The sequence below is a fragment of the Canis aureus genome, chromosome 14 (assembly GCF_053574225.1).
Source record: "Canis aureus isolate CA01 chromosome 14, VMU_Caureus_v.1.0, whole genome shotgun sequence".
NCBI lineage: Eukaryota > Metazoa > Chordata > Mammalia > Carnivora > Canidae > Canis > Canis aureus.
In genome coordinates this window covers 7,778,386-7,805,896 of record NC_135624.1, presented here as the reverse complement: position 1 = coordinate 7,805,896, position 27,511 = coordinate 7,778,386, and the positions used below count along the sequence as shown (strand labels likewise).

The following is a 27,511-nucleotide window of genomic DNA, read 5'->3' as shown; positions in this document are numbered from 1 at the left end:
TTCTTGCCTCTTTCACACCTGGGTTCATTCTCCTCCTCATAGATTCATTCTCCCCCATTGCTCTGCACCCTTGGAGAGTGGAGAGAACAGGTGTTTATACTGTTCAGATCTCTTCAGGGTGTCCAGGGTAGCCAGACCGTGCCCTGCCTCTGAAGTCCTCGAGGCTCCCTCCCCCGATTTTGGACGTGTCGGACGCCCCTCTCCTGGTCTTTGCTTCATCAAGAAAGCAGTTGAAATTCTCAGTGTCTGCACAGCAGGCCTGGAAAGCCCTGCTCGGAGTCTGAGGTCTGGTGACAAAGAGGCAGTGATGACTGTCAGTCGAGGAAACACAGTCCTCCTGTTGTTTGACTGTACTTATTTGCCCACAGCCTGCCAACAAGGTCAGCTCTCGAAACACAGCATGCCATTCTCCTTTGCTTAGAGCCTGCGCTGAGAGAGGGCCTGGAGGAGCCAGCAAGGGTTTTGCCAGTGGTTAACTTTGTTTACCGGCTCTGAAGGTTTCTGTTTTATGAAAGTTTTCATGGGGGCTCCTGGACCCGCTGTCAGAAGGACAAAAACCACTAGGGGAGTTTATGACTTTTTACTGGTGAATTTTTCCAGATAAAGTCTAAAATCTATATATTCAGACTTAATACATTTTCTAATTAGATCCTGTAACAGGGCCCCAAGAAAATAAACCCACAAACTTGTCAGTTTTACTTTCATTGGCATCTTGGAAAGTGAGATGGAGAGAATACTAAGGTATTTTATTTTTGGGGGGTTTAGGAAAAACTTTTCTTAATCCTTGTTGATTTTGTGCCTCTTCTCTCACCATTTTCTAAATGTAATCATACATAGATTTATAAACCCAGGTACTAAATGTTGACTTTAACAGACTCTTTGCACTTCAGGATGTCAAAACCCAGTATATGTGAACCCAAATAAGTAGGAAATATTTGTAACACTGTTAATAAAGATGAACTATGGCATGAGTTTGGAGAAAATGGTTTATTCAAAAAACTTTAAGGTGTTTCTGTGGAAACTTAAGTAGATTCTCCCTCTCTCTCTCTCTCTCTCTCTCTCTCACCCCACCTTTTGTGGTGGAAATCCTTCGAAGTTTCTTCTGGTTTTCTCATTTTCCTTCTAGGGATGGAAAATAAAAGCCTTGGATTTGGCTGGTAAAATCTATTCATTTTAGCATCCTTTTTTCTCATTTCTAACTAGTGTTTACCACTCCCAGCCTGTCCTTCTTGTCCTTTTCTCTATTTCTTTCCATATGGCTCCCTTTTGCTTTCCCTCCCGGAGCAGTGTCCACAGCAGACTTTCCTAGGTGACTTTCCCCTGCTGTCCAGCTCTGGGTGCCAATGTCTTTGGAGAAGTCTAAATTAGACTCTTAATCTTTCCTTGCTTGCTCTCTGTGTTGCTGCAAAGGAGTTAATGAAAGTTTGATTCTTCTGCACGTACAGATCACAATGGCCACTGTTAAAAAGCCTTCAGCATCTGGAAAGTCTTTGACTTGTGCTGGGGGCAGTGAGGTGATAAGTGTTATGCTTTCCCTGCAGAAGAGTTGTAGCAAGGCTTCTTCTAGTTATTCAAAATTATATCTTTCCTTTCTTGAGAGTACCAGTGCCTGCTTTGGCAATGCTAAAACTTTCCAGCAGTCGTAACAGGAAGAGCCCACCACTGGCATATTTCTAGGAAGCCAGAAAGCACTAAAGCTGTGATTGTGATGATGAGTGGCAATGACAAGCTGTTTTTGGTCTAGTTTTTTGAGGAAAGTCTAGGAAAGATTCTTTCACTGCTATAAATAGCCTAGCAGATGGATTCTAATGGATGTACTCTTTTTGAAAGACGATATTCCATAAAATTCTATTGAGGATTTGTGGGTGACTTACAAGATGAAATGCTGCTTTATTGAATCTTTTCTGCTTTGCATTTAGCTGCACTTTCCTCATGGCAATATTGTTACTGTACATGTAAATATGTAATTGAGGTCCACTTTCTTGGTCAAAAAATGCTATGTAATTCTTATAAAAATTAATGAAATGGTAGGCTCTTTTTGCATCACAGACTCTGGTCTCATGAAAAAGAGAAACTGCTATTTTCTTTTGAATTAGAGGATAGTTTTGAAGTTTGCTACTAGAAATAGAATATATAAAAAATTTAAGTTTACTGAATACAAATGCTCTGTTCCTGGTTGGCGAATCATTTAGAATACAGGTAGGTATAGATGTACATTTTTACCTTAAATAAATTGCTAACAAATCTAATCCAGCAATATATTAAATGAGACACATGATACATTAATTGTCAAGATAGGATTCGTTACTAACTCATTAAAAAAGATCTATTTTCTATCAAATGCCAACCTTGTTCTTAATGATGAAATACCATAGAAATTCCCTTTAAACAAGACCAGGACATCTGTTGCTACTGCTCTTAACAATTAAAGGTTCTCAGGTCAAGCTAACAGATGAGAAATAAAATTACCATTATTTGAGACAAAAAGACCATCTACATTGAAAATCCAGGAAAAGTCAACTGTGAAATTATTAGAATGAATAGAAGACCTAAAATAAATATTAAAAATCCATGTTTTCTACATGATCTTTATTTTTTTTATTTTTAAAGATTTTATTTATTTATTCATGAGACACAGAGAGGCAGGCAGAGACACGGGCAGAGGGAGAAGCAGGCTCCATGCAGGGAGCCTGATGTGGGACTCGATCCCAGGACTCCAGGATCACACCTTGGGCTGAAGGCAGGCTCTAAGCCACTGAGCCACCCAGGGATTCCTCTACATGATCTTTAAAAAGCAAGTTACGTGTCTGCAAATATACGTAAGAGAATCATAAGACAGGAAGATACTATTTAAAATAACAGTGAGAAAAACGCTCTGTGAAATTAAAAATATGACAGCCCAAATAAGGATTCAATAGAAATCTAGAAGATAAGCTTGAGAAATAGTCTTAGAGAACCAAAACTCAAAGAGATGAACAGAAACAGAGGAAAGATGAGAAAACTGGAGGATCTGCCTAGGATGTCCATGATCAGATTAAAAGGAATTCCCGTAAAAAAGAGCAAAGCAGAAGGGAGGAAATTATCACACATACACACCACACACAAAGACCATTTCACTGCATTGAATGTCTAAAGCTCGTACTTTTTTCAGATTCCCTTCATTTTTATCTAATGTACTCTTTCTTTTCTAGGATACTACAATACATTCACCACGGCTCCGTAGGCATCCCTTAGCTGTGACAGTTTCTGACTTTATTTTTTATGATCTTGAGAGCTTTGAGGACTGGTCAGGTATTTGTAAAACGTCCATCTGTATTTGTCTGCTTTTTTCACAACTAGACTGAGGTTATGGATTTGGGGGAGGAAGATCACAGAGGTCAGGTGCCACCTTCATCACATCATATGAAGGGCACCTACTCCCCACAAGTGCTCTACTGATGACCGATGTCACCTGACCTAGGTGGTGTTTTGTCAAGTTTCTCTACCGTGAAAGTTATTCTTCCCCAGCCCCGTTCCCTACTGTGTTCTTTGGAAGGAAGCCACTAACCATGTTGGAGTGAAGAGTTCCACTGCACCTCAAGGATGAAGTAGCTACATAAATCACTTCCAAGAAATACTTTAGGAGCGTGACTGTTGGATGGTGGTAAGACCAAGTTGGGCTGTGTTGAGAAACTGCCTGTTTTCCAAAGTGGCTGCAACATTTTGCATTCCCATTAGTAATGAACAAGAGTTCCTGTTGCTGCTCTGCATCCTTACCAGAAATTGATACTGTCAGTTATTTTTTAAATTGTAACCATTCTAATAGATGTAGTGGTGTCTCCTTGTTTGTCCTTGCTGATGTTTTTAAGTTACAGGAGTTTAACAAATCCATGCCTCATAATTCAGGAGTACCTCTGGATCTTTTCCTATTGGTCTGATGTGTGTGCCAATTCTTATTCATGTGTTGTTTTTGCGTGTCTGCCTACATTTGATTATATGATGAATATTGTATTTGAAAAAGTATTTGTAGAATACAGAGAATGACATTTTCTTCCTCTAGACAAGATTTCCATATGCTTCTGCCTACTACTAACCCAGAACTACCTTATTCTAATTCCAAAGTAAGAGATTTTTCTAGTCCACCCAGGTAACTTGAAGCAGGGTTGCTTTCCTTATACTTCACCCTTGCTCCTAGGATGCATCCCTTTGGAGGTCACAATTCTAAGTGCAGGGTGGTGTGTGGATACTCCTTCTCTTGAACCCCAGCCCTCTGAGGCTAATTCAACCTCTCAACCACTTTTTCCCAACCATTAAATGCTCCTTGAGCAAAAGAAGCTCCAATTGTTGGGCCTGGCAGAGTGAATTTCTTTCTTCTCCCAGATCTTACCCTGGCAATTCCTCACTATCTTATTTGTTTTTTAGAATGTTTTAATTTGATATCATTTTATTTCCCACTGCCAAGAGTGAAAGCAGCATCCTGGGCTCCCTTTGCTTTACCCCATCCTTCAGGTCTCCCGCTGGCTTTAATAAGTATGGTAAATATGGCTGTATAAGATATATAGTCTGGGAAGAAATTGTAACAAATGAAAAGTAAGAGTCTTGTCTTCTCCTTTTCCAGTTTAAAAAAGAAAAAAGCTTCTGACTTATTAGTCACGGAGCCACTGATCTGAAAAATCCTACCACCTCCTGGGTCAGGACCACTAAGCACAGAATTCTCCACAATCTCTTACACAGTGAGAATTTTATTACTGGAAAGCTCATACAATGTTTTTGTATACAAAGTTCAAAAATGCCGAAAACTTAGTATTTACATTTTCCATACAGTACATGATAATCTTCTTCTTATGCTAAATAGAGGAAAAAAACCCAAAGCATTAGAAACCATTCTTCAAGGTATAACACTTAATTGGAAATAAAATTAAGAAAATTCTTTAATATTTTAAAGTATGTTATATAAAATACATTTTGTTTATCAGGACTACATTTTTTCCCCATTTGGCTGGCACTAATATTGCTAACATATTTTTTAACACACTTTTAAATGTTCAGCAAACCCTATTTAAGTGCAGAAATGAATTCCACATAATGTCTGAGAAAGAGACTGTATAAATTTTAGTATTCTAAATGTTAAAAAAATAGTTAAAGGGATAGCAACTATAAATCTTACAAATACAATCTTGAGTGGTCATAAAACAAGTTTTTTTTTTTTTAAGGAAATCAATTGCACTTGGCTTAAAAGAGTAACATTTCATCTAATCCTTCAGGACATATTATTTAAAAATGTAGAACGATCAATGAGCAGCATAATACAATCAACACTGGACATCAAGCACCTTATTTTAGTGGCATAACAGATGTATAAAATTCCTAAAACAAGACTTTACAAAATTCACACAAGGAAGATGATGAAGTGGAATAAATGGATTTTTAAAGTTGAATTTCTGTTATAACACTTTCCAGTGTGTCAGGTGCCAGTTATTTTTTATACTATAAAAGAATACTATTTTTCAATTTTCTTAGAAACTCAGTGTAAAAGCTACCAAAGTAGTGCTAAAATATCAGAATAACATAAAAATATTTGAATAGCTTTTCCAGGAATTCTAAAAAAAAAGTTCAAATACATATAAACTTATTTTCAAATATATAAAAAAGATACAAAGATAAGTTTTAAATACTTTAGCAAGGAAATATCTTGATTTTATGCCATAAAAGTGAAATAACATATAGTACATCTTAAAATACTTTTAACAAGAATAGAATCTTCATAAATAGAAAAGGAAGATTCCTCTAATCCCTTCTCCCACGCAACTTAAAAAAATATTAACCTGCATATTTCTGCTTTCTGGGTATACTGTCATCATTGACCTCTGAGTGAAATTAATTCTATTATTTTCGGAATCTATTGTGTCCAGCGTAACAGTAGGCAATGCAGCTGTCAGTGCAGAAGAATACAACAGTGATATGGACAAGACAGCGTACTGTCACCTCCAGTGTAACATGAACCCACTCCTCAGCATCGGGACAACCTGCTTCTCACGTATCAGAGTGACTTCCAGTGCCAGGCTCTTTTCTACCTCCTGAAGCTGAGTGAACGAGCAGTGATGTGGAGCCTTTCAGGCTGCCGGGCTCTGAAGAGCCTGGGACCTGCAAGCTGCTGCTCTGCACTGGGCCGGTTTCAGTGACATCACTTTTTGGAGTTACCCTAGGTAAAAAGATGAAAGTCAACATACATACAGACCAAAGCACAAATGTGATGCCAAATGTCCTTACAAATGCTATCTACTTCTCATGAGTTTTACTCCCAACCAGTTTCCACTTTTATCAGAGCATGATTAACTAAAACTCCTTATGTGTACCCTAACACTTCAAAATGCAAATACTTATTTTAATTTTTAAAAGATTTTATTTATTTATTTGAGAGACAGAGACAAAGAGAGCACATGAGTGGGGGCAGAGGGAGAAACAAGCTCCCAGCTGAGCAGTGAGCCCAATGCAGGGCTCTATCTCAGGACCCCAGAGATCATGACCTGAGCTGAAGGCAGCCGCCTAACTGACTGAGCCACCCAAGTGCCCTCAAATACTTTATTTTCAAATACAATGCTAACTTCAGAAACTGCATTAAGCACCCTCCATGCATGGGCTGAACATGGTGTGGCATGGGGAAAACAATTAATAAGACAGGATTCCTGCCCTTGGTTTAGTAAATATTTTATTCATTTCCCACCAAGGATGCGATGTTGTGTAATTCCAACACAAAGATGGAAATACAAAGATGCATCAGACCACAGCTCTGCAAATTTAGTGGAGGTTTAAAGGCACGTGTCTAATTAGAATCTGGTCTGCAAAAACTGTTATGGGAACACAAAGAAGGAGCATTTGGTCTAGTTTGGGAGGACAGAGGTGAGACAACCTAGAGACCTAAAAGTACTTCACTATCAGCATTCTGGCTCATTCGATGTTTACCTGTGTTTGGATCACTTATGACCATTTGGAAAATTTTCATTAAAGATAATGTCAATATCCTTTCATGTTCAGAAAATAAGAAACATTTTATAATCATCTTCATATAAAATGACAAATGCCTTTTAGCACTACGACACAGTACTAAAACTTAATAGCCTGTATTTCAGAAGGATCTCAAATATTTACCCAAATATACATGCAACCTTGAACAATTACCATAGGAATGACTGTTACTTTCCTACTTGAACAACATTCATGAAGGCTCTTTTCAAAGCTAAGAATTAAACTACCAAATAGCACATTTATAGGCTGAAGCCAAACTTCCTAAACCCAAACTTCCTTGGACTAAGTGTATGGACATGTCATCTAGAACATTTTCTTTCCAGGTATGCTATGCTTTAATAATAATTAAAAAAAAGTATAATGCAGAATTCAAAGGAGTCCTGATTTAAGATAACAAAAATCAAAGCTCACCTTCCTTCACTCCGTGTACTTTCAGATATGCTGATCTTATCAGTCCCATTGCCTGCCCGGCCTTTCCTGTCAGCCTGTTCCTCACAGAGTCGGGAGCTGGATGCTGCTGGGGAGGCTGGCTCCCCACAGTCCTGTTCTCTTGATCTGGGGGTGCTCGCTCCATCTGCTCTCACCTCTCTCACTGATGTTTCAGGGGAGGTTTGTATTTCTGTCAAAGTTTCTTGTCCTAAGTAATCGTGGTTAGTGATTGCCACTGCAGAAGTGCCATGATTGGCTGTAGCACCTGTGCTGGTTCCCATGGATTTGGAAATGACCTTCAGCTTGTGCGAACTTGGTTTGTAGTGCTTCTTTTTGTGCTTAACTTTAGAATTGTGCTTTAAGAAGAACTCACATGACTCCTGTAGTACTCTTCTACTTTCACTGATTGGACTGTAAGAGAAACCAAAGAGAGGGTTTACTTGGCAAATGTTAAGTGTTATGAAGAAGCCAAAAAGCACATAATATATCTTATGCCAAAAATCCTTAGTCAATAAAGTTAAAAATTTGAAATGACTTATGGTTATGAAATCTGGGATTATAAATACTATGAGATATAAGTAGACTGTCATGAAGTGAAATCTTTTTTTGCAGACACCATTAGTTGCCTTTGTCAACATAAACAAGTTGGTGAGAAATTTAAGAAGTGAAACCAAAGGATGAGGACAAGGAAACTCAAAGCGGCATAAAGTAGGGGACTATCTGCAAATTATATGTAAATACATCAAATATAAAAGTAAACCTGAAGAAAAAGGACAGAGAGTGGCTGGTTGTTAAATTTAATTATTTGCTAACATTAAAGTTAGCAAGTTATACTGAAGTGAATATATAAATATGGGATAGATATATAATAGTGCAAAAAAATCAAAGTCCAGTTAAATGCAATTCTTCAGACTTCAAAAACTTAGAAAAGATCTATACTTCTGAGATTTTTACCACAAAAGAGTTTATTAATCAAACTAATGGGGAATAGTTAAAACAACTATACTACACTGTTGACCGTATAGAGCATACAATGTATATAAATAACCAAAATGAACTATTTACTTGTAAATCTACTATATTGTTATAACATGCTATATAAGTTTAAAATTTTACCATCTTAAGCAAGGCAAATAAGTGACATTTTAAGTCAGCACTATGTATAATAAAATTTCAAGGTATTAAACAATGATCATACAATATATTTGAATCCTACTTTATAGATTCCCTTACATATATTTGATCCCATTTATTCTCTTATCACTGATAAGAAAAATTTAAATTTAAAATGCTGCACCAAATAATGAATCCAGTGACAACAGTAATAATCTTGAATATAAGCTGTGGAAAGAAAATGCACACTTTACAAATCTTTCATTCATATTTCAATAGAATAGTGTAGGTCAAAGACTATTTTAATGAGTGCCAAACAAAATAAAGTATGTTTCTCCAGGCTCCAGGAAAAAGAATTCCAAATTTGACATAATAGCTGACATAATGAAACTCCACTGAGTGAGGACTTAAATAGTTCCTTGGTATTTGTTCTACTTAATTAAAACAACATCAGATAATTAAATAGATTCTTACTCTCTCTTACGATTTCGTTTAAAAAACCCAGCCCATTCTGTGCATGTCTTTTTGCTTCCAACCCAGAAGACAGCAGAGATGCCAACAATTAATGTCATCAGATATTTTATCATAAATAAAGCCAATTCTGGTCGAGTTTCTGTTTTAGCCTACAAAAAAAAAAAAAAGTGAATAAAAATTTCAGTGGTGCATTTAAAGTGGAGAGAAATCTATATAGTCAATGTAAAACTCATACAAAAAGTATAAATCTCCAGTCTGTTTTATTATAAAATGTTTGACATAACGTAATATAATGAATGGTGCTGCTTTAAGTGCATTTTTTTTTTTTTAATTTATGGTAGGCACACAGTGAGAGAGAGGCAGAGACATAGGCAGAGGGAGAAACAGGCTCCATGCACTGGGAGCCCGACGTGGGATTCGATCCCGGGTCTCCAGGATCGCGCCCTGTGCCAAAGGCAGGCGCTAAACCGCTGCGCCACCCAGGGATCCAACCCCCCCTTTTTTTTCTTTTCTTTTTTTTTTAAGTGCATTCTTTATTAAAGTTCTGAATGAAGAACTTTTATCTGTTTATCAAAATATATAATTAGAAAGGGGAAATATATTTAGGAAGAACATCCTAAATCTTGGCTTGATTTCCCAGCATTTTTTCCTGTAAGTATAGCAGCCTCTTATAATTGCCAAAATATTTGGCTCTAAGAATTCATCTACTTTCCCTCATTATAATCAACCAAAAAATCACACTTAAACTCATTGGAACAACATACTATTTTAGAGTCTTTACACATTGTTGTTTATGTTATAAAAAATTTGGTTGGTTAGGGTGAAATAAGTATCAATACAATACAGTAAAATAAGTTCTGCTTTTATAAGCATATACAAAACCAAAAATTATAAGATAATATGATCAAATTAAATATACCCAAATAAGGTCTCTTCCTACTACGGAAGAAGAATGAAAAACAACTCCCAATTCAGCAGAAGTTGACAGACCTGTTCTTCTGTTTCTGTTCCTCATTATTATCTGCCTTTGAAACTGAATTTAATTTTAAAAGAAGAGCTACAGGAGGCACTCCAACCTGTAACCAAAGCCAAAACTTGAGGACAGAGCAGCTCTGGAGGCATGGATCCCAGTTTCATCTGATGCATGAAGAATCATTTCCTCTATCTGCTGGACTTTCTTACAGGAGATCAAATGTTATGGTCATGACTAGTTCAAGTGTACTTCCAGGGAACATTCTCCAGATTAAAGCTAAATAGTGAACTAATACAGGGGTACCTGGGGGGCTCAGTTAACTATCTGCCTTTGGCTCAGGTCATGCCCTCAGGGTCCTGGGATCTAGTTCAGCGGGAAGCCTGCTTCTCCTTCTGCACTCCCCACCCCCCGCTTGTGAGCTCTCTCAAATAAATAAAATCTTTAAAAAAGAAATAGTGTAATGAACTAATACAAACGCTCTTTACCTGATAAGGACACGGGATATGGTACTGACGACAGTGGTCAGAGACCCAGGTTATCTCCCAGGTGATCCTATTCACCTGCTCATAGACGTAACATCCCAGAAGTGTCACCAGTGGCACAAGATACAGGCCACTAAAGACTCCAATTCGAATCATAAATTTCTTTAGTTTCTCTTGGTTCCGGCCATCATGTTGTATAACTTGTCGAACATGATTTAAGGAAATAATGCCAGCTAAAAGAAGAGACAGCCCGACAAACACACAAAGGCACAGTGGCAAGAGTACAAAGTAGCGAGAAGCATCCAGGTCATAAAGGCCAACAAAGCAAACGCCACTAATGTTGTCTCCTTCAACTTTGTTCATAGCAAGAAGCATAACAGTCAGAAAACCTGGTATTCCCCATGCAACAGCATGAAACCACACTGCTTTTTGTTCAATGGCTTCACAACTCCATTTTCTTCCTGCAGCTAAGAACCATGTAATGGTAAGAATCACCCACCACACGGTGCCAGCCATTGTGAAAAAATACAGAAACATAAACAGAACAGTGCAAGCCTTATTCTGAGAACCCAGAACTACTGTGTCACCTAGTTCTAGCTTCTCATCTGCCTTGTTGCAGGCTGTGCGATCGCCTAACAAGAATCCGATAAAGTACATCAGGGACACAATGCTGTAGCAGACGGAGTAATATATAATTGGTCTCTCTGGGTATCTGAATCTTTTAACATCAATTAAGAAAGTAAGGAATGTGAAAAGAGTTGCACAGAGACAAAATATTGAAACTATTCCAATAAAACTTTTTGCAAACTCTAGCTCATCGCTTTTAAAATACATGTTAGGGCATGGAGGCGCGCACTGGTCAATCCCCAGAAACTTATAGCCTTGTCCCCCAGAAGTCTTAAGATGCCTTGGACACCAAAATCCAATGTCTCTCTGGACTTGCTCTGTGTTCTTCTGAGGACCAAGAAACTGTGTGTGTGGATCAAAAGTTACAGGAACAGTCTCATCACAGTACTGCAATCTGTAAAAATGATAAAAACTGAAGTCAACATTTTTATTGATTCACTATTTTAATGTATGCTTTCCAGCTATAAAGTGCTACCTTATGCATTCATAATTGATGGGAGGACACACAACCTGATAGATTATAGGTTAGAGCTTTGAAGTTAACTAAAAACTTGTAGTTATTAGTGAGGCCCCAACACGCTAACATATGTTTAATACAAGGCAAGTGAATATGAAAATTTCCTTACTCAGAAAATTATCAATTTAATAATTTTTATTTTGTAAACTTTTTTTCAAGTAGGCTCTACACCCTAGGTGGGGCTTAAACTCACAACCTCGAGATCAAAGAGTTGCATGCTCCACTGACTGAGCCAGTCAAGTGCCCCAATTAATAACTTTTAAATAATTTCTGTTTCCAAGACTAAATATCTAAGAAAGAATTCATCCTAAAAAAAAAAGAAAGAAAGAAAAAATTTATCTTAATTAGTAGTCTCCAGACAAATAAGTGCTGGCTTGTCTGTTTACAGTATTAGAAATATAAGCCATGGGGAAATTCACTTGTTTTCTAATGCCCCCAAGTAAAGCGGCTCAACCATATGACTAAGGTGTTAACAGCTAAAATTGACTGAAATGAGACCCTTCCCTTTCCTGGATTGGGTTAGGTGATCTCTACAGAAGATCACCAAGAGGTAGACTCAGACCAGCTTAATTCACATCACTATTCTGTTTGTTTGGCTGTTTTTTTTAATTGAGATATAGTTGGCATACCGTATTATTTGAGTTTTAGGTAGGTGTACAACATAGTGATTTGACATTTATATACATTGAGAAATGGTCCCAGGTAAATCTAATCACCATCTGTCACAAAACTAATATAATGTTATTAACCATACACTATAACCTCATGACATAACTGGAAGTTTGTACTTCTTGCCTCCCTTGTTTACGGCATAGCAGAGTGAAGTATATTTCTATTTTGTGAAAAACTACTACTCAGTTAAATTTTTTTTTTTTACAGTTTTAAACTTAAATTAAATTTGCCAACATATAGTATAACACCCAATGGTCACCCCATCAAGTGCCCTTCTCAGTGCCCGTCACCCAGTCACCCCATCCCCCCCTCACCACCTCTTCCACAACCCTTTATCTGTTTTCCAGAGTTAGGAGTCTCTCATGGTTTGTTTCCCTATCTAATTTTTCCAACTCAGTTCCCCTCCTTTCTCTTATAATCCCTTTCACTATTTCTTATATTTCCCTTATGAGTGAAACCATATGATGACTGTTCTTCTCTGATTGACTTATTTCACTCAGCGTAATACCATGTTGAAGTAAATGGTGGGTATTTGTCTTTTCTGATGGCTGAGTAATATCCCATTGTATATATAGACCACATCTTCTTCATCCATTCATCTGTCTACTCAGTTAAATTTCTACACACCAATATTAATTTGGAGGATCTGTATGGTTTAAAAATTAGTGGGAGCTTTAGGGCACCTGGGTGGCTCAGTCGGTTAAGTGTCTGACTTCAGCTCAGGTCATGATCTCGTTGTCCTGGGACTGCAACCTACACTGGGCTCCCTACTCACCAGGAAGTCTGCTTCTCTCTCTTCCTCTGTCCCTCCCCACACTGTGCTCTCTCGCTCTCTCTATAAAATAAATAAAATCTTAAAAAAAATTTAAATAAATTAGTGGGAGTTTTTAACAAGAAAACATTTATTTTACTTAAATATTTATTTATTTAAATTTTTAAAAATTTATTTAATTTTTTAAAAGTTTTTATTTTTAAGTAATCTCTACACCCAATGTGGGATTCAAACTCATAACCCCAGCATCAAGAGTCGCATGCTACACCAGCTGAGCCAGCCAGGTGCAGCAAAAAGAAAACGTTTAAAACATGCGAGGAAAAAATAAATAAATAAAAAAAAAATAAAACATGCGAGGGATCCCTGGGTGGCGCAGCGGTTTGGCGCCTGCCTTTGGCCCAGGGCGCGATCCTGGAAACCCGGGATTGAATCCCACATCGGGCTTCCGGTGCATGGAGCCTGCTTCTCCCTCTGCCTATGTCTCTGCTTCTCTCTCTCTCTCTCTCTGTGACTATCATAAAAAATAAAATAAAATAAAATAAAACAATAAAAAAAAACATGCTTTAGATATAGATAAGAGTAGCAAATAATAAAATACATGCCCAGATAAAGAACATTATGTATCTACCAACATTTTAAAAACTTAATATTATGTCAGTTTTGCTTTATATCTTTTAAAATAAAACAATATAACATTAGATCTCAGGTGGGACCCCTTTCTGGTTTTACTCTCTTTTTCTCTCTCCCCAGAAATACTCATTACCATACGTTCAGTTTTTATTCTCCTTATGCATTTAAAAAAAATCTTTCTTATGTGATTTTCTAACCATAATATTATATAGTATTGTTTCACAGGTTTTGAATTTTATATAAATGACACCGTACTATATATATCATCCTATAGCATCCTATTTTTACTTAATTTTTAGATTTATCCATGCTTATAGATGTGGATCAACTACATTAATTTTATCAACTATATGGTAGTATTCTAGTGTATAAGTACATCACAATTTACTAGTCATTCTTCTACAATGGACTTTCAGTTTTTCCATTTTTAAAAAAAATTACGAATAATTAGCAACAGTATTTTTTTTTTAAATTTTTATTTATTTATGATAGTCACAGAGAGAGAGAGAGGCGCAGAGACACAGGCAGAGGAAGAAGCAGGCTCCATGCACCGGGAGCCCGATGTGGGATTCGATCCTGGGTCTCCAGGATCACGCCCTGGGCCAAAGGCAGGCGCCAAACCGCTGCGCCACCCAGGGATCCCAACAATCAGTATTCTTATGTATGATCCACTGTTTGTGTAAAAGTTTCTACAGAGGGGGATTGCCTAGAATGTAAGGTATGAGTATGCTCAACTTTACTATATATTACCAATTGTTCCTAAAAACAAGTATGTGTTCACCAGAAGTGTATGACTTCCACAAAGCATCTATATACTTCCTTTAGTCTATATATAAAGAAACAGAAAGGTAGACACAGCTTCTTTCCCAGGTTTATCGTGTAAAGTCTCATTATATCAGCAGAATAACTCAAATTACAATCCCCTAATGTCTAGAGAATAGGAGACAAAAGTTATTAATCAAGGTCAATGTGCAAAAAGGTCAGTGAATTGATAAGTTCATTTCCCCCCAGTTTGGGTCAAAGGCACCATTACATGTTCTCAGAGAACTGTGTACTTCTCTTTTGTTGTATCTAGCATGGTTAAAATTTTACATTTATTATTATAATTATTTGATTACTATTTGTTCTTCCCCATATCACTGCAAAGTTCTCACTGCAAATCTGTTTTTGCTCACCATTATGTCCAAACGCTTATCACCCCAGTGGCTGGCATATGTTAAGTGTACAATAAACATTTGTTGAATGAAATAATGAAACCCTGTCACAAATGTTCTGGAAAACTAACACCAGCATTAAAAGATTATTGGTAAAAAAAAATTTTAAAAAATAAAAGATTATTGGTAGCTTTTAGTTGAAAACATAATTTACCTGTCACATTCAAGTTCCTCAGGCCATCGCATACCAAAAGTGTCGATTAGTTTTTTGCAATCAGAATATACTTTCTCACAAAACTTACGACAAGGTGGAACCACATTAATTTGGTCTGTGCACGCTGGTACGAAAGCTTTGCAAAGGAAAGTTTCAATGTTTGGTGAACATTCCAAATTTGCAAGGGGAAGAAAGGGCTATTAAGAAAAACAGCAAGATAAGTAAGGTTAGAAAACATTTTAATAACAAATGAATGAAATTAATTTACTATTCATACGCCTTTTCACTTACACTCCAAAAGAATCTTTATCTCTCTCAATACAGTCAATTTTTTTCACTTTTATGTATTTCTAAACTGATCTCTCTTTTTTTTAATTTTTATTTATTTATGATAGTCACAGAGAGAGAGAGAGAGGCAGAGACACAGGCAGAGGGAGAAGCAGGCTCCATGCACCTGGAGCCCGATGTGGGATTCGATCCCGGGTCTCCAGGATCGCGCCCTGGGCCAAAGGCAGGCGCTAAACCGCTGCGCCACCCAGGGATCCCCTCTAAACTAATCTCTATGCCCAATGTGGAATTGAGTCATGTACTCTACTGACTGTGCCAGCCAGGTGCCCCTCAATATAGTCAAATTTTAAGGAGATAATTTCAGTTGGTCTGTTAGACTTATGAACCCTTCATACGCAATGGAATATTATAGTTCTATTAAATTATACATTTTTTAAGAAGATGAGCTAAGTCAAATCAAAAGCAAAGCATGAATTGATTGCTAGGTAAAATAAATTATGCAAATATCCCATTTATAAGTATATACTGGAACACCCAAACACCGTACTAAGCATTCTAGAGAGTGAAGGAATGTTTGGGGCAGAGGAACAGCACAGAAAAGGCATGAGTATCACTAGAATGTGTATATGCAGGGCAAGCTCAGAGTGGCTAGAATATAAGGTCAAAGAGGTGGTGTTAGGGTCCAAGTAAGAGAGGTGAGATTGGAGGTATGCTGGGCCTGATCCTGGAGACCAGGAATGACAATGGTAAATTGCCTGGATTTTCAAATCAAGGAATGAAATACTATTGGAGAGTTTTAAGCAGGGAGTATCTCTAGAGTCTGACAGCTGAGCTGGTATGCTGGACCCCATTCATTGGCTTTGTGTGACTTTGTCAAATTAACTTTTCTGTGCATTAATTTTTTCATCTGTAACATGGCAATAATAGTAGTACCTGTTCCGTAAGACTGTCATGAGAATGGAATTAATAAGTGTAGTACACTTCAAATAGTGTTTGGCATTTAGTAAGCACTCAATAAACATCAGATTGTGATGATTACACTTTAGAGAATACAGATGACTTCTGGATAAACCTGGCACACTAATCACAGATGTTGACCCCCTTTCCCTCCTCATGCTTCCTCACTAAAATTATAATAAAGAGAAAAAAAAGGTACTAACCCATTGGTAAGTGAACAGAAGAGACCACATGAGCATATCTGACTTTTCTGGAGAACAAAAACAACAAGCCCCAACCTTTCCAAGACAGGAAACTATTAGAGGAATGGAAAGTGAGAGGCAGCCCGGGTGGCTCAGCGGTTTAGTGCCACCTTCAGTCCAAGGCATGATCCTGGAGACCCGGCATCGAGTCCCATGTCGGGCCTCCTGCATGGAGCCTGCTTCTCCCTCTGCCTGTGTCTCTGCCTCTCTCTCTCTCTCTCTCTCTCTCTCTGTGTCTCTCATTAATAAATAAATAAAATCTTAAAAAAAAAAAAGGAATGGAAAGTGACATAATGGAACACAGGACAGACTAAGAACTAGGAGTGGAGGGATTCAGGTGACAAGGAGCTGACGTGCCCTAAATAATCTGAAAATCTAAGTTCTTTGAGATACCAAGTAACACAAGAGGCTACCCTCACACTTACCCCAGTAGCCAGAGGACTACTGCATTCTACCGGGGTTGTTTCCAGGAAAAAGGCAGCTAGTGATGGTGTGCACTTGGGGCATCAGGCACAGGGCAAGAATACAGCACAAAGTGAAAAGAGGGTGACTGAATAACAGTCTACCTACAGAAACGTGAAGCCCTTATCTTCCTGTTCCTGTTCTGCTCAGGCATATACCCACCATCCTCATTCTATGAAAAAATTCAACAGTCTTGAAGAGCTCTACATTCTGACAATGAAAAAGACAGTTGACCTTGAATTCACCCTACTATGAAGTCCATTACTAACAACCCCCATTCTTGCAAATGGAGCTTTTTAGTGCCCCACACAAATATAAATGGGCAGCCAAGGATCATCAGGCATTTGAACAAAGCCTCCCACATCAAATAGAGACCAAAACAAACAAGTAGATAATTGAATATTTGGAGGAAACAGAGATATAGGGAACAGAAGAAAACAAATCACAGAATAAACAAAAACCTTAATATCTTAAATGAGAAGTTACTGCAGTCATTTAAAATGGATGGAGTGCTAGAGAAAATTAAAATAAGATAGCACGAATAAAAAATAAAACAAACTACAGAAGGATAGAAGATAAAACTGAGGGAAGAGATGGACAATCAGAGAGAAAATCCTCCCAATCAGAGGATCAGTCCAAGTGTCCAACACATGACTAAAGGAGTTTCAGAAAGAACAGGGAAAATGGGGGTGTATGGATGGATGATAATCAAAGAACATAAGAACATTTTTCACAACAGAAGGGTACTAGTTTACCAAATGAAAAAGCTGGCATCACACTGCAACCTTACTAGTAAAACATTTCTGGGCTTTAACTACAATTTATTTTTAAGATTTATATATTTATTTGAGAGAGAGCATGAGCAGGGGGAAGGGCAAAGGGATAGGGAGAGAGAGAGACTCTTAGGCAGATTCCTTGCTTCTGAATATCTAATATCAGATACTAGGAGACAGTGCAAAAATAACTCTAATATTCTCAAAGAATATTACTTTTAACCTGGAATTCTATACCCAACCAAACATTTAGGTAACAGTAAAATAATGACCTTTTTGGCTCTGTAAGGAATAAAAAATGTTAACTTTGAAGCAACTAGAAGACACAGGATTCCTAAAACCAACTGAAGGAATATGAATAAACCATGAAGAAAAATGACATAGGACTCAGGAATTAGTTGATCCAAAACTGGAGAATGGCAAGAGGAAGCCTTAGCATGGCAGCTATGTATCTATTGCAGAAAGCAATCAGGGCAAGGAGGAATGTCTTAGGGAATGGGAATGGGGGACTGGAATTGACAGGTTATATGATATTTTGAGCATCTGGAAAAACTGCTGTTACATGTCTAAAAATCTGCTGGGACATCAGAAAAAAAAATTAGCTGTAGGTACATAAAAACAAAGTAAATGGGGAAAAAAATGCAGTTACTACATTAAAAAAGAGGAAGGGTACTAAAGAAATAAAGGGGCAGCCTGAGTGGCTCAGCGGTTTAGTGCCGCCTTTGGCCCAGGGTGTGATTCTGGAGACCCAGTATGGAGTCCGACGTTGGCTCCCTGCATGGAGCCTGCTTCTCCCTCTGCCTCTCTCTCTCTCTCTCTCTCTCTCTCTGTTGTCTCTCATGAATAAATTTTTAAAAATCTTAAAAAAAAAGAAATACAAGCAATCAAAGCATAGTACTTGACTCAGTAATGTACAATATTTAATGTTCCTAGTAATGCTAGCACTCACGATTGATTTAATCAAGAGCTGTGTTAGAAGGTTGGGCGGATAAGTAAAAAAGGTAGAGTAAGACAAATTATCAACTGCCATAATAAGAGAGAATAAATAGAGACTGCCTGAAGTTCTAAATGGAAGAATCACTAAGTAACAGAGTAAGCATATTAGAACATGGCCCAAGTATCAGAAGATCCCTGAAAAAGTTCAAAGTCGCTGCCTTTGGGGAAGAGGACTGGGATGGGGAAAAAGAAGAGTGGGCAGGAACTGCTGTTTTTCTATTAAAAGCCTTTAATATTGAGAATTTTCTTCCAGCTTTATTTGGGTATAACTGGCATACAATAAAGTGAACATGTATAAAGTGTAAACTTTTCTGGGTTTTGAAACCATTATCACGGTCAAAGAAATAAATATATCTATCACACAATGAAAAGTTTCCTCTTGCCTCTTTGAAATCCTTCCAATCCCTCCTTCCTATCTCCCCTCCTACCCTATCCCCCTACCCCAAAACAGTAACCTCCCCTGGTTAATCACTGATATGCTATCATTATAGAGTGGTATTTCCTAGAGTTTTAGATAAATGGAATAATACAATATATATTCTTTTTTGTCTGGCTTCTTTCACTTGGCATCATTTTGAGATTCAATCATGTTGTTCTGTGTATCAACAGTTCATTCTTTTTAATTGCTAAGTAGTATTGCATTGTGTGTTTACACCATAATTTGTTTATCCATTCACCTGTTGATGGGACAGTTTGAAGTGCCATGGGACATGAGGGTGGATATCCACTAGCTGACAATTAAATAGAGCTCTGTAGGTAAGAGACTTTAGGTAGGACATAGATTTGGAACCCATCATTATAAAAATGGTAAATGAAATATGTGAATGATATTACCTAGAGAACATGTAGAGTAAGAGAAGATGAAAATTCAGATTCAAGAAGAATGGGCTGAACTTACATATTAATATTCTCTTCTCCAAATGCCACTGAAATGGGAAAAGGCTTAAGGATAAAAAAAAGAAAATCTATAGCTCTACAAAAAAAAAAAAAAAACAGGAAAAGTTCTTATCAATGAACTATAAACACTGAGACATTTCTGAAAGATAAAAGGGAATGGAGGTGTAGCATCTGGTAAGACGGTGGAATGGGAGGACCCTAAGCTCACCTCAGCCCACAGATACAATTAGGTTAACGCTCATATCAGTGTAAATAACACATCTTGTCCCAGAAAAGAGGGACACCTGAGTGGCACAGTGGCTGAGCATCTGCCTTTAGCTCAAGTTGTGATCCGGGGGGTCCTGGGATCAAGTCCTGAATCAGGCTCCCCACAGGGAGCTTGCTTTTCCATCTGCCTTTCCCTTTGTGTCTCTTATGAATAAATAAATAAAATCTTTAAAAAAAAAACCGCGCACACACACACACACACACACACACCCAGAAAAGAACTAAAAGACTGGCAGAACAAACTCCACACTAAAGGTGGAAAAGAGGCCACAGTGAAGAGGGTAGGAAGGGTGGATATGTGTTCAGAGCTAAACAAACCCTGGAGTCCTTAGAAAGGAGGGAGCCATGGACAGAGAGAGGGGAGAGAAAGACTGTCATATAGGAGAGTCTGCATGGGAAAGATGATAATTTAATAATTAGAGGGGCTTTGATAATTAGAGGGTCTGAATTTTTTGAGTTCTCACAATCAGTGGGACTTAAAGCCTGGGATTTAAAAAAATCAGCACGCTGCTTTCTGGGAGAGCCAACTGAGTCCCCACTCTTAAAGAGGCAGCACTACAAACAATCCGTAGAGATACAGTATATACGCAGCAGCCTGGGGCATCGGGGAGGGTTATTTGCTAATTTCAATGTGTGTCTCCAAGCGATAGATATCCCTGGGTGACTCCCTCAGGAACAAAGGAGCTAGCTGGAACCACTTCCCTTCCCCACCTCCCAGAATGAACACATGGCTACTTCTGGGAACTAGCCCAGAGCCAACACTCATTACCTACCTTGCTTGTACCACCATCTGCCCACTTAGGGGATCTGCCCCCTCTCGCCAAGAATGCCTCAGTCCCAGCACTGAGGGTCCCCTCCCCAGAATACTGATATACCTTGCCAACACCTTGTCTCCCAATCTCTGTGCTTTGAGAAGCCTCAATCCTCCAGTGGCAGTGAGTCCAACTGAAGAGCAGCATGCCTCCTTAAAACTGCAGGCCCCTTGCCTTTGGCCCAGGGCACGATCCTGGGGTCCTGGGATCAAGTCCCGCATCCGGCTCCCTGCGTGGAGCCTGCTCCTCCCTCTGCCTGTGTCTCTGCCTCTCTCTCTCTCTCTGTGTGTCTATCATGAATAAATAAATAAATCTTTAAAAAAAACCAAACAAACAAAACTGCAGGCCCCATACCAGCAGCCACATCAGCCACACACTGCATTAGCAGCAATTCCCCTCTGCTAGCACAAACTTTGTGGACACTGTGGGCCCTGCTCCCTCCAGGAGCTCTTGGTTGGAGTCCATTCAAGCTGGAGGCACAAGCCAGGCAGTGTGCAAGCAACCATGACAGGGGCCAACACCACTCCAAAGTGATTCCTGCCCTTGGGTGAAGGGAAGATAACCACACACACCAGTCAAGTGGTACCAACAGTGGGCTGGAGGCAGACAGTTGGTCTGACTACAGGTCCTGCCAACTAATAAAAGCTTCTCAGGGGAAAACACCCTTTAGTTTGGTGCTACATCATCTCAGGCAAATGCCTGGTCTGACTAAACTCAACCCCAAGGTGATCCTACACTGGCCCACTAACAACACAGGCCACAACACTGCCCACAACAGGCAAAGAGAGCCACTGCAGAAGACTGGACTAAAGGCAAACGTGGCCAACACATAGCAGTAGGGCGCATGCAACACCCACAGGAGGCACCTTGAGGGACCAGATTCTGGTGAACAGGGAACACTGTACTGCAGGGCACTACAGGACATCTTCTTCATAAGGCCATTACTTTCTTTTTTTTTTTTTTTTTAATTTTTTTTATTTATTTATGATAGTCACAGAGAGAGAGAGAGAGAGGCAGAGACACAGGCAGAGGGAGGAGCAGGCTCCATGCACCGGGAGCCCGACGTGGGATTCGATCCCGGGCCTCCAGGATCGCGCCCTGGGCCAAAGGCAGGCGCCAAACCGCTGCGCCACCCAGGGATCCCATAAGGCCATTACTTTCGAGATGTAGCTGACTTTCCTAACACAGAGAAACAGACACAGAGAGTTAGATCAAATGAGGAGACAGAGGGATATGTACCAAATAAAAGAACAAGACAAAACCATAGCAAGACACCTAAGTAAAACACATATAAGTAATAATGTCTGATAGAGAATTTAAAGTAATGATCATAAAGACAGTCACTGGCCTTGAGTAAAGAGTGGAGGACATCAGTGAGACCTAAAAAAGAGATTAAGAGAACCAATCGGGCAGCCCCGGTGGCTCAGCGGTTTAGTGCCGCCTTCAGTCCAGGGCATGATCCTGGAGACTCGGGATCAAGTCCCACATCGGGCTCCCTGCATGGAGCCTGCTCCTCCCTCTGCCTGTGTCTCTGCCTCTCTCTCCCTCTCTCTGTGTGTCTCTCATGAATGAATGAATTAAATCTTAAAAAAAAAAAAGAACCAATCAAAGATGAAGAACACAATATATGAAATTAAAAATACACTAGAGGTAGGGGCACCTGAGTGGCTCAGTCGGTTTACTGTCCAACTCTTGATTTCAGCTCAGGTCTCCATCTTAGGATCATGAGTTCAAGCCACACATTGGGCTTTTGGCTGGGTATGGAACCTACTTAAAAATATATATACTAGATGGGATACAAAGTAAGCTAGAGGAAGCAAAATATGAATTAACTACGTGGAGGGCAGACTAATTTAAAGTAATCAAGCTGGGCAGGTGAGGGGAAAAAATACACAAAATGAGAAGAGACTTATGGGAACTCAGCAACTTCATCAAGCACAACATTCTCATTACAGGAATCCCAGAAGAAGAGAGGGAAGACAGGGAAGAAAACTTATGTGAATAAATAACAGCTGAAAATTTCCTTAATCTGTGGAAGGAATTAGGTAACCAGAGCCCCCAACAAGAACAACCCTAGGAGGTCCAAACCAAGACACACAGTAATTAAAATTGCAAAAAAGTAGTGATAAAAATTTTAAAAGCATCAAAGGAAAAGACGAAAGTTACATACAAGCAGAAACCCCATACGTCTATTGGTAGACTTTTCAGCAGAAACTCTGCAGTCAAAAGAAAGTGGCATAATATATTCAAAGTGCGGAAAGGAAAAAAAGTTTGCAGCCAAGAATAATCTATCCAGCAAGGCTATCATTCAGAATAGAAGGAGAGAGAAAAAGTTTTCCAGACAACAAAAGTTAAAGTAATTCATGACCACTACGCCAGTTCAACAAGAAATGGTAAAGGGGACTCTGAGTAGAAAGAAAAGACCATAAGTTATGAGTAAGAAAAGTACGAAGCACAAAAGCAGTAAAATTAAGTATACCTGTAAAAATCAGTAAAGAGACTCACGAATTAAAAGAATATAAAGTGTGACTCCATTTACCTAAATGCAGCAGGGGAGAGAGTAAGTAACAGGTTCAAATTTAAGTTATCACCTTAATATAGACTGATATATATATATCCAAGTATTTCACTAAATAAAGCCAGAAAACCATGAGAGAAGAGAGCGAGAGAAGAAAGGACACAGGAAAACTACAAAAATAACCACAAAACAAGTTACAAAATAGCAATAAATACATGTCTATCAAGAATTACTTTGAATGTAAATGGATTAAATACTCCAATCACAAGACATAGGGTGATGGAATGGATTAAAAGACTAGACCCATCTATACACTGCTTATAAGAGACTCATTTCTGACCTAGGCAGATTGAAAGTGAAGGGATGGAAAAGCATTTATCTTGCAATATATGTGAAAATAAAATTGTGGTACAACATACTTACATTGGATAAAACAGATTTTATTTTATTTTATTTTTTAATATTTTTATTTATTTATTCATGAGAGACACAAAGAGAGAGAGAGAGAGAGAGAGAGAGAGAGAGAGAGAGGCAGAGACACGGGCAGAGGGAGAAGCAGGCTCCATGCAAGGGAGCCCGATGTGGAACTCGATCCCAAGACTCCAGGATCACGCCCTGAGCTGAAGGCAGGCGCTTAACCGCTGAGCCACCCAGGCATCCCATAAAACAGATTTTAAAATAAAGACTATAACAAGAGACAAAGAAAGACACTATGTTATCATAAAGGGGACATTCCAACAAGAAGATGTAACAATTGTAAATATTTATGCACCCAACATCAGAGCATTCAAATACATAAAACAATTTGTAACAAACATAATGGAACTAACTGATAGTAATACAATAACAGGATTACTTTAACACTCCACATACATCAACGGATGGATCATGCAAACAGAAAATCAACAAGGAAACAGTGACTTTGAATAACAGATATATTCAGATCATTCCGTCCTGAAACAGAAGACTATATATTCTTTTCAAGTGCACATGGAACATTCTCCAGAACAGATGACATATCAGGTCACAAAACAAGTCTCAACCAATTCAAAAAGATCAAAGTCATACAATGCATCTTTTCTGACCACAATGCTATGAAACTAGAAATCAACCACAAGAAAAAATATGGGAAGAACACATTGAGGTTAAATAACATGCTACTAAGCAATAAACAGATCAATCAAGAAATCAAAGAAGAAATAAAAAATTACATGGACAGAAATGGAAATGAAAATACAATGGTCCAAAATCTTTGAGATGCAGCAAAAGTGGTTCTAAGAGGGAAGTTTATAGCAATACAGGTCTACCTCAAGAAGCAAGAAAAATCTCAAACAACCTAACCTTACATCCAAAGGAACTAGAAGAAGAACAACAAACAAAACCCAAAACCAACAGAAGAAAATAATAAAGAGCAGGGCAGAAATATATGATATAGAAACAAGAAAACCCAATAGAACAGATCAATGAAACCAGAAGCTGGTTCTTTGAAAAGATCAACAGAGATAAGAATTAGAGACCACGGAGAGGTAGAGGGCAAAAGGCAAGGAGCCTGCTTCCTGAATCGGCCTGCAGAAATCTTCCTGCTGAATGCTCACAGCTGACTGTGTGGACACAAAGTATTTTGTGGAGTCTTTGAGGGTTCAGGGGTTCAGGATTTATCTCTTACAGTAATTAATGCTTTTAATCTATTGGAGTGAACAGATGAAAATTAAATGACTCCACAAATTATTCAGGTAGAATTAAAATGCCCTGCTCAGTCAGAGAATACTAGGGCAAACCTAAATAAATTAGAGTCACTTCTGAATAGCTGAAATTTGAGAACTGTGATCTGATATGACTTTATTATGGAAGGAGGCTGTATAATAATGGGGATAATATTTGGTCCTGTATCATAGGGTTATTCTGAGGACTGAATATTGTATTGTAAATAAGCTAATAATTACACACATAAATTAATAAAACATAATTAAACATTGCCTAAATCATAGTGAACAAACAAACAGGATTCATAAAGAGAAAGAAGACTCAAATAACCAAATCAGAAACGAAAGAAAAGAAGTAACAACCAACACCATAGAAATACAAAGGATTGTAAGAGAATGCAAAAAATTATATGCCAACAAATTGGACAACCTAGAAGAAATGGATAACCTCCCAAAATTGAATCAGGAAGGAATATAGAAAATTTGAACAGACCAATTACTAGCAATGCAATTGAACAGATCATCAAAAAAACTCCCAACAAACAAAAATTCAGAGCCAGACAGCTTCACAGGTGAATTCTAACCACATTTAAAGAAGAGTTAAAACCTACTCTTCTCAAATTTTTCTAAAAAATAAAGGAGGAAGGAAAACTTCCAAGTTTGTTCTATAAGGCCAGCATTACTCTGGTACCAAAACCAGATAAAGGCACCACAAAAAAGGGAAAACTACAGGTCAATATTTTTGATGAACATAGACACAAAAATCCTCAATAAAATATTAGCAAATCGAACCCAACAATACTTTAAAAAGATCATTCACCATGAGCAAGTGGAATTTATTCCTAGATGCAAGGGTGGTTCAATATTCACAAATCAATCAACATAATGCATTATATCAATAAGAGGATTGATAAAAACTGTGTGATCATTTCAAAAGATGCAGAAAAAGCATCTGACAAAGTACAAAATCCATTTGTGATAAAAAACCTTCAAAAAAGTAGGTTTAGGGGGAATATACATCAACATAATAAATGTCTCATATCAAAAACTCACAGCTAACATCATACTCAATGGGGAAAAACTGAGAACTTTTCTCCTAACGTCAGGAACAAGACAAGGATGTCCACTCCTAGCACCTGATTATTCAACATAGTACTGGAAGTCCTAGCTATAGTAATCAGACAACAAAAAGAAATGGAAGGCATTCAAACTGGTAAGAAGATGTAAAACTTTCACTATTTGCAGATGACATAGTATTATATATAGGAAACCCTAAAGACTCCACCAAAAAACTACTGGAACTGATAAATGAATTCAGCAAGGTCGCAGGATACAAAATCAATGTACAGAAATCCACTGCATTTCTATACACTAATAATAAAGCAGTAGAAATAGAAATTAAGAAAACAATCCCATTTAAAATTTCATGAAAAGGGATCCCTGGGTGGCGCAGTGGTTTGGCGCCTGCCTTTGGCCCAGGGCGCGATCCTGGAGACCCCGGATCGAATCCCACGTCAGGCTCCCGGTGCATGGAGCCTGCTTCTCCCTCTGCCTATGTCTCTGCCTCTCTCTCTCTCTCTCTCTATGTGACTATCATAAATAAATAAAATTAAAAAAAAAAATTTTAAAAAATAAAAAAAATAAAAAAAATAAAATTTCATGAAAAAGGGCAGCCCGGGTGGCTCAGGGGTTTAACGCTGCCTTCAGCCCAGGGCGTGATCCTGGAGTCCTGAGGATAGAGTCCCACATCGGGCTCCCTGCATGGAGCCTGCTTCTCCCTCTGCCTGTGTCTCTGCCTCTCTCTCTCTCTCTCTGTGTCTCTCATGAATAAATAAATAAAATCTAAAAAAAAAAAAAAAAAAAAGTTCATGAAAAATAAGAAAATACCTAGGAATAAACTTAACCAAAGAAATGAAAGACCTGTACTTTGAAAACTGTAACACTGATGAAAGAAACTGAAGAGATATTCAAACAAATGGAAAGATATTCCCTTGTTCATGGATCGGAAAAACAAATATTGTTAAAATGTCTATATTACCCAAAGCAATCTACATATTTAATGCAATTCCTATCAAAATACCAAGAGCATTTTTCACAGAACTAAACAATTCTAAAATTTGTATGGAATCACAGAAGACCCTGAATAGCTAAAGCAATCTTGAAAAAGAAAAACAAAACTGGAGGTATCATAATTCCAGACTTTAAGCTATATTACAAAGCTGTAGTAATCAAAACAGTATGGTACTGGTACAATAGAGGACACCTAGATCAAGAACAGAAAAGAAAGCCCAGAAATAAAACTGTAATTATATGGTCCGTTAATCTTTAACAAAGGAGGCAAGAATACACAATAGGGAAAAGACGGTCTCTTCGACAAATGGTGTTAGCAAAACTGGACAGCTACATGCAAAAGAATGAAACTGAACCACTTTCTTATATCAAACACAAAAATAAAGTCAAAATTGATTAAAGGCCTAAATGTGGGGGCAGCCTGGATGGCTCAGCGGTTTAGCGCCGCCTTCATTCAGCCCAGG

General features: G+C 38.2%; 1 protein-coding gene across 7 annotated transcripts in view; it reads right to left on the bottom strand.

Moving 5' to 3' along the window:
• Nucleotides 1–4,703: 4,703 nt before the first annotated feature.
• FZD6 (frizzled class receptor 6) overlaps nt 4,704–27,511 on the bottom strand; it is a 41,332-nt gene continuing 18,524 nt past the window's right edge. For 6 of the 7 annotated variants that reach the window (XM_077846857.1, XM_077846861.1, XM_077846858.1 and 3 more), the window contains exons 3-7: nt 15,063–15,259; nt 10,480–11,497; nt 9,022–9,170; nt 7,417–7,845; nt 4,704–6,181 (exon numbers count right to left, since the gene is read on the bottom strand). In XM_077846857.1, the coding sequence (XP_077702983.1) occupies nt 6,013–6,181; nt 7,417–7,845; nt 9,022–9,170; nt 10,480–11,497; nt 15,063–15,259 (1,962 nt within the window). In that variant the 3' untranslated portion in view covers nt 4,704–6,012. The remainder of the gene's footprint in view (nt 6,182–7,416; nt 7,846–9,021; nt 9,171–10,479; nt 11,498–15,062; nt 15,260–27,511) is intronic. The other variant, XM_077846864.1, reaches the window with a different exon arrangement.